This window comes from Etheostoma cragini, chromosome 17, assembly GCF_013103735.1.
Source record: "Etheostoma cragini isolate CJK2018 chromosome 17, CSU_Ecrag_1.0, whole genome shotgun sequence".
NCBI classification, from domain to species: domain Eukaryota; kingdom Metazoa; phylum Chordata; class Actinopteri; order Perciformes; family Percidae; genus Etheostoma; species Etheostoma cragini.
Window position 1 is genome coordinate 5,843,019 of NC_048423.1, and position 8,120 is coordinate 5,851,138.

The window sequence follows — 8,120 nt, forward strand, 5'->3', positions numbered from 1 at the left end:
CCCCCCCCCCCCCCCCCCCCCCCACCACAACCCCTCCCTGCTGCTTGCCTGTGCAGTTATTGAAATCTCCTCCGTGCTCTATAGGATCGCCCCGGCCTCTGGGGTAACAAGATAGATGTAAACAACCAATTATTGGATAGGCCCTCATTCATATCCCTTTAACCGGTATAGACACAGAGGTTCTGGCTTTAATAATTTCTCTCTCTCTCTCTCTCTGCCCAACATTTGGATGTCTGACTCTGTCCGAAAGAATGTTACTCATCAACCCCTTGTTGCGCTTGTCTCAGGTCTGTCTTGAAGAATAAAAGCCGCGTCCCCTCCTATATGTCTCCACCCCAACACATAGGTTTTGCAACACACACCAAAATACACATCTTGCAATAATCAGCTCAATTAGTGCGGGTCGTGGTGGAGAGCGGCCGTAGTGAGCAGTGGGAGGTTATGAAAATAGGGGGTTGGCTATTAGGGGAAACGCGATCTCCATTCATCAGCGACCGTAACAATGATCGTTTCGGAGCCAGAGCTTTCTGATCAAACTGATCCGTGGAAACAAGTGGTTTACAAACACTGTCACGGGCCAGTCATGGGACCCCGATTTGCCCTTGTCACTGCCGGTGCACACACCCATGCTTTGTATTTGTGTTCACATTTGAATTGCTTGCTCTTCTTATAATATATAATATTGTATTATCGCTTATAGGGCTTTAGTCTGATGCATTCTAGTATTTAGGGCAACAAAGACTGATTGAGCAAGTGTTGATTGAGACATGTCAGCAGAATGAGTGGGACAGTTTCTTCAGGGAGGAACTCAAACTTTTTCATGTCAAAGATGCCAAAAAATATTCCAATTTATTAAGCTTTCATCTCATTGAATTCCATATTTGTATTGAAGTGATTAGGCTGGACACTAACCCCGTCGTGTGTGTGTGTGTGTGTGTGTGTGTGTGTGTGTGTGTGTGTGTGTGTGTGTGTGTGTGTGTGCGAGTATGATGGATGGAGATGATACGTTTTATGTTTACAGGCGCTCATCCTATAACTCGTTGGTCTCGCTCTATGCACGTGAGCTTTATCATTTTTTATAAGCTGTCCCAATCAAAGTCATCAATTTAGAAAGACATTCAGTAATTTATTGGCATATTTGTATTGTAATATTATTTTAGGTTTGTAATCATTTTAAATAGGCAACATATTATTAGTATGTTAAAGTAAAACGTGTTCATTCTTCGTGAAGTTATGAGATTTACTTGTAGGCCTATTCGCTGTATGCATAAATCGCTTCCTTTCCTCTCAATCCATATGAGGCGAGCCCCGGTCCCCTGACGATTACCATCAGTCCGTTTACTGCCGAAATACTCTCTGGACTGCGCTTCAGGCGAAACCCAAGTCAATTTAATAAACAAAGGGAGAACACAACACGGAAACGGGGATCCTCTTACAAGACCCCTCATCTCTGGTGATAAACTTACCTCATAATTACACTAATAATTCATTGTTAAACAGTCACGACTCAGATAAAATAGCTCATCGTAATAATAGGCCTATTTAGCGGGAAAATCTGGGCAAATTTGTCTTGATCTGAAACAAAAGTGAATGGGATCTGATCAGCCGATTACCACCTTTCATTTGAATGCCTCTGAGATTTGATGTAGCTCCTTACTACTTTAAATGTGCTGCTGATATTTCTTTGCAACTTTTTGTTGTTGAAAATATAGAGTTGGTATGTGCACAATAATATAACAAATTACACCTATTAAATAGCAAGCAAAATAATGATAATAGTTGTTACTATCGTTGTTATCATTAAGTCGAAATTATCGTTTTTGAACCATTTATTACTGCGTTGCACACCTGACAAGCTACAGCCGTTTTCTCTCTGAAGTGGAGTCTGTTTGGAGCTATTTTACTCTACTGTTGATCCTTTCACCATCTTCACTCTGCTTTATATGTTCTTAGTTAAAGTGTGTTTGCACCATAGATGAGCACTTTTAATGTATTTTTGTATGTACTTACAATGACAATAAAGTCAATTCTAAATTTTGAGCTGGAACAGGTCTGCCGGAGGGTGACAGGTGTGTGTGTGTGTGTGTGTGTGTGTGTGTGTGTGTGTGTTTGTGTGTGTGTTTTGTTTGAGGCAGCAGTGGCGAGTGATGTGATACTGAGTGTGGGTGTAACTGACAATCGTATCTCTAATGAAGAGGTCCCATGGTGAGGCGATAGAAATCTACCAACTGGTCAATCTTTGGCCCAACAGTCAATAACACACACATGCCCGTCCGCGTGACACACGTCACCAAATAGTACAACAGCACAACAAACCCAACCTGCTGTTGACACTTTCCCTTAAGCTTCAGAGCTCTTTCATCGGGCGAAAACTCATTATTTTTCATCAACAGGTATCATGTTCTACTCTGAATCCTAAAACCTCCTCTGTTGTTTAAAATCCATTCTCTCACTGTTTCCTTATTGCCTCGCTTTGTTTTCCCACATCATGTTAGCTTAGTCATCACAATGAAATAATTCTGCAGGGCAGCTCTTTGAATCTTATCTTCTAACCCTGCTTGTGATTTTGATAATCTCTGACTCCCATCTTCCTCCGCTGTTGCACCTAACCGTGTCAGCCAAACGAACTGAATACAAAGGAAAATGTTTGGCTCACCAGTGGTGCTGGTTGATGTCATTTTTCTTCTCCGCTGTTGCCCCGACAGGCTCTCCCTCACTGCTCCCCGTGCAACAAACTCCACAGCAGCAGGAACCGAGCAGGAACACTTCATGTTGCCATTAGACCGGCTGCACACTTTAACCGTGTTTGCCATTCCGTGCGCTCCTGCCGTCAATGGCTCACCCCTCATTTATATAGGCTACTAATATTCTAATCATTTCTAGAACAATCTGTCTACTAGGACATAAATACAATATTTTGGGATCCTAGATATAGACATATCCTATTTGTACAAGATTGGATCATTAAAAAAAAAATCAATTGACTATAAAGTTAATACGCATCTCACTGACACGATAAGCTCCATAGGTATTATTGTAGCGTACAATCTTTAAACATGAAAAGTTATCACATAGCATATTTCTGAAATAAAATTGCTTTCTAAATTTGATTCAATGTACTGTTTCAAAGATCTAAAGTTTTTCTTACTAAAATTATTTGCAACATATCATATGACGTCCTTTTATGGTTACATTTAATGACATGCTGTTTATTTTTGAATAATAAGGCTGACGTGAGTCTACAATTTTTTCCCAATCAAAGCCACTTTACCGAAATTCCTTTTAACGAATGGCTCTTACAATTTTACAACTTCAACTTACAATTTATATTTTATATTCGATCTCTGACAGAATTAGTGTCGATTGTTTTTATAGCCTATGTATTTATTCATTTGATGCTTTCTTGCCGTGAGCAGTCATTTCACCCGTATGAACTGATGAAGTGACTAACTTTAAAGTTCCATGCGTTGTGGAAGTCTTGATTGATTTGCGAGAGCCGCTGGAGGCGTGAGGACATAGTGCAGCAGGCTCTGTGCGCTCTGGCGCCATCCTTACCCCAGCTGCGGGACTAGCGCTGTACTCCTTCTCCACATGCCCCCAGCTCTGCGCTCTTTGGCTCCCCGAGCTGTCTGTCAAATGGGAGGGAACGGAAAAAAGTGTTTAGAAGAAAAATCTGAGCAATATTTCTATTGGTAGGCGGGCTGGTCGTGAAGGGAACAATTGGGTTGACTTTGTCAGGGAGCCACCTCAAAGCATATCAGGTTACCTTGACTGACAGCGTAACCATGGCAAATAATTTGACTAAGGCTATTGTCTGATCCTCACCATCCCCAGGTCAGATAACCGACCAATCAGAGTTCATATAATCGCTTGTCTTGCCAGCTTAGAATAATATTATTAAAACGAGCCAGCGAGCCCGGTCTCCGGGAGTAGGTGATGTTGAAACGGCATAGAAAAGGTGGAGGAGGACGGTTAAAGGAGTAGCAACTTTCTCTCTTTCGCACAAACTATATGAGGGATTGTCGCCTGGGGTTTTGCATGGCTGAATGGACTTGAGTTAATACGCAGTTGGATATTACCTAACCTTGGGCTGTTTTAAGTTTTAGGCTGCTCTTTTGGGGACCTTTTGTCGCTTATGGACTTAATGCGTTTTGATTTAATGTGAGACTAAGAGGGGAGACGTGGAAGTAAGGCACAATATAATCTGTATTGATTTACGTTGTCGCCATGTCCATGCTTCCGACGTTTGGTTTTACGCAGGAACAAGTTGCGTGTGTTTGCGAAGTACTCCAACAAGGGGGGAACATCGAGCGGCTGGGGCGCTTCCTCTGGTCGCTCCCGGCGTGCGAACACCTCCACAAAAATGAGAGCGTCCTCAAAGCGAAAGCCGTGGTCGCTTTCCACCGGGGGAACTTCCGAGAGCTCTACAAGATCCTGGAGAGCCACCAGTTTTCGCCGCACAACCACCCGAAGCTGCAGCAGCTGTGGCTCAAAGCGCACTACATCGAGGCGGAGAAGCTGAGAGGCCGCCCGCTCGGCGCCGTGGGGAAGTACCGCGTCCGGAGAAAGTTCCCCCTGCCTCGCTCCATCTGGGACGGAGAAGAGACAAGCTACTGCTTCAAGGAAAAGAGCAGGAGCGTCCTCCGAGAGTGGTACACCCACAATCCTTACCCATCCCCGCGGGAGAAAAGAGAGCTGGCCGAGGCCACGGGACTCACGACCACGCAGGTCAGCAACTGGTTCAAAAACCGACGGCAGCGAGACCGAGCAGCGGAGGCGAAGGAAAGGTACGAGCAAAGTTAAAGATACTTCAAATATTTTTCAGAAAACTTGAATCGCGCAGGTAGTTATTATATTATGCAAACAGATACACAAACATATTTAAAACAGGCTCAAACTGTGTTTCTGGGGTGTCTGTGATTTGCTGACCTACATCTGACAATGTATTGCATTGACCAAATAATATATTTCCAGTTCTTAAGTAGGCTAATCGCTCCATTTCTCTCCACGCATCTGTGTCTATTAGAATTAAATTAAAACCAGGCTCTTTTCATACTTTTTGGGTTCAGGAAACTTTCGGCCCGAACTGGTGTTAGTATGTTTGTGATAATTGTGTAGGCCTCGCGTAAAAGTTGGAAAGGCAGAAAATTAAAGGCTTGTTGTCAGGTAAATTACAAGGTTATAAAGCTTGCATTTACCCCACTTTTATGTTTTAATCATACCTATTATAACATGAAATTTGACTTTCACGTTAGGATGAGAGAAAAACAACACGTTTTAACCCTCCAGGTACTGGAGAGAACATGTGGCCTAGGAGGAAGCGTCTCAGAACACTTTAAAAGTTGTTTTGCGGTGTAATTGATGTGACAGGCTGTGTAGCCTCCACCTCAGCCCAGTTGACATTTTATCAGGTGTCGTTTGTACATTTCAAAGTTTCGAAATTACACAGGCAGACGAGGAGAGAGGTTTGGGGGACGTGTTTCAGTCAGGTGTTCGCTGGGTTGGTGTCTTCTTTCACCCTCTGGCCACTAATTCGGGCTGAAAGCTCTGCGTAAATCATGTTTTCCCAATGAGAAAAGCCTTGAAATCACCACTGCAAAATACACGCCGTACGTAACAAGCACACGTTTAGCAATAATTCGAGCTGTCATGTATTCAGACCTACCAAAGACCAAACATGTATTTTCTACTAGGCGGGTTTACCCCACAGGTCACTCTGGTTAAATGCAGTTGCCCTGAACACAGATACTTAATGCAGGTTCAATAGTCCAATAGATTGATTGTGTTTCTGTTCTCCACTGCAGCCATTTAACTCTGCACTGCTGTAGTGAAGTGAGCCATGGCCTCTAATTAGTAGGCTACAATTACTTTCTCATTGTCTGCATCCTGACACGTGTGTTCGGATGAGTGGCATTCTGATTGTTGCATTAATAAATCGTTAGACAAAGGATTTGATCATTTGTATAGACCTCTTTTAATTACGCTTATTATGGCTCTTGTAAATGCCACAGTAGCATGGACAACACTAGTGTGTGTGTGTGTGTGTGTGTGTGTGTGTGTGTGTGTGTGTGTGTGTGTGTGTGTGTGTGTGTGTGTGTGTGTGTGTGTGTGTGTGTGTGTTTGTGTGTGTATCTGTGTTTGTGAGTGTAGGCCTGTGTGTTTTAGAGAGTTTGTTGTTTTCACAACAATACAAAGATTTATATGTATTGATATATGTGTATATATATACAGTGCACCATACTGATTTGTGATTTTGTTTTTTTGCTGGCAGAGAAAACAACGAGAACTCCAACAGCAATAGTCACAACCCATTGACTTCTTCCATGAATGGAAATAAATCTCTATTGGGGAGCTCGGACGACGATAAAACCCCCTCGGGGACACCGGATCACACGTCTCAGAGCCCGGCTCTGCTCCTCGGCTCACACACCGGTTTACAGTCCCTGCACGGCCTCGCGCCCCCGCCGGGACCCAGCGCCATCCCGGTACCCAGCGGTGCAGACTCGGTGCACCATCACCACTCATTGCACCACGACACCATACTGAACCCTATGTCTTCTAATCTAGTGGACCTTGGCTCTTAAAAGAGCGGCACAGAAGAGGGACAGAGAGCAGCGGTTTTAAAAAAAAATAGTAATTTACGAGGTGGCGTGAATCAAGCTTCAAGCACTTGCGGCAAGGTGCAAGGCAGGCAGACTGGACTGGAACACTGCGAAATAAGCCACCGTAACAAATCATTTAGTCTCATATTCAAAGTTTAAAGTCTTTTGGGGAAAATCTGCCAGTGGGCGAACTGATGCACAATTAAACTTATTAACAGCTTGTTTCGGGGATTTTCTAGTTACAAGTGTCAATGCAGAGCACTTAAGAACACTTGGAAATATTCTACAAAGAGGTACCATCTATTGACATATTTTGTCTTTAATTCGTATGAGGGAAATGGTATTCAAAGACGATTAATAGAGATTATATGGCTTGTTCAAACGGATCATTTTTGCAGTGCTGATGCAGACAAAAGGTGAAGCGGATCTAGGTCGTTTTGGGTAAAAAGAAAAAAGAAAAGTATTACCGGAATGTAATAACGTTACATGTTATATTGTTGAAAACAATTAACAATAAAATGTCTTAATACTTGTTACTATTACCGTTGTTATTTTAGGGGTTTAGATATATCAGCACTGTGGGCACCGAGTAAAGGTACTCCATCGACGTTTTGTTTACAATAGAGCCATGAGCAGTTCTTTTTTTGTGGAGGGGGTGGGGGGTGATGGGGGATGATTTTCTCAAGTGTCTTATAAGAGCCGTAATAAGATGAAATATCTTTTGATCTCCTGATATTATCATTATTCTTATTATCATTTTCATTTTCACTTGGAAAGAGACTGCATGTAAACGTTGCGATAAATGATGAAACATAAAACATTCACCTATAGTTTCATATACCCTTTACAATAAAAGAAAAAGAAATACATGGAAATCGAGGATTTCTTTTATTCTGAATGATTCTTGACCCTTTTGTGCGGAAAACCAGTCTGTTTTAATAGCTTGAATTTACACCATTCATGCTGGGTGACATTTTAACAATATTTACACAATAACATTTCCACAAGACAGCTGCTGGCAAATATCTATTATCTTTACAGTCACATATGGGTTGCTGTTTTAAAGTTTTCTACTTAAGAATGTGTATGCAATTTTTGCACTTTTAATTTAAAGTGCGCGTGTCCTTAGCTTTTGCAGTTTAAATGGAAGTACAAGAGCTGGGGTAATTTTTTTTTATGTCATTTTAATTTCACCGAATTAGGTCAAAGTTTGCCTAAATCATCATGGTCAATTTAAAAATGATAAACAAGAGAGACGTAATCTGGTCGGTTGTAAAAACAACACTAAGAGAGTGTGGCGTCATGTGGTTATTATGGGCAAAGTTCGGCGAAATGGATTGGCACCTTTCCAATCCTTGATGTTCAAGTGATGACACCTTATCTGTCCGCGCTTGGCCGAGGAGAACAAAAGTGCCGTATGATTTGGCGGAGAGAGAAAAAGGAAAACACAGAACTGGAAACGGGCGTTGAAAGAAGACACTCTGTTTGAACAGCTTCAGCCGTCCAACACCTTCAGCC

At 42.3% G+C, this 8,120-nt stretch overlaps 1 protein-coding gene across 1 annotated transcript; it reads left to right on the forward strand.

The window, feature by feature from the left end:
• Nucleotides 1-3,756: 3,756 nt before the first annotated feature.
• six2a (SIX homeobox 2a) lies at nt 3,757-7,063 on the forward strand. Its single transcript, XM_034898880.1, has 2 exons — nt 3,757-4,787; nt 6,272-7,063. The coding sequence occupies exons 1-2, from the start codon at nt 4,228-4,230 to the stop codon at nt 6,582-6,584; spliced, it is 873 nt and encodes a 290-aa protein (XP_034754771.1). The 5' UTR covers nt 3,757-4,227; the 3' UTR covers nt 6,585-7,063.
• The last annotated feature ends 1,057 nt before the right edge of the window (nt 7,064-8,120 follow it).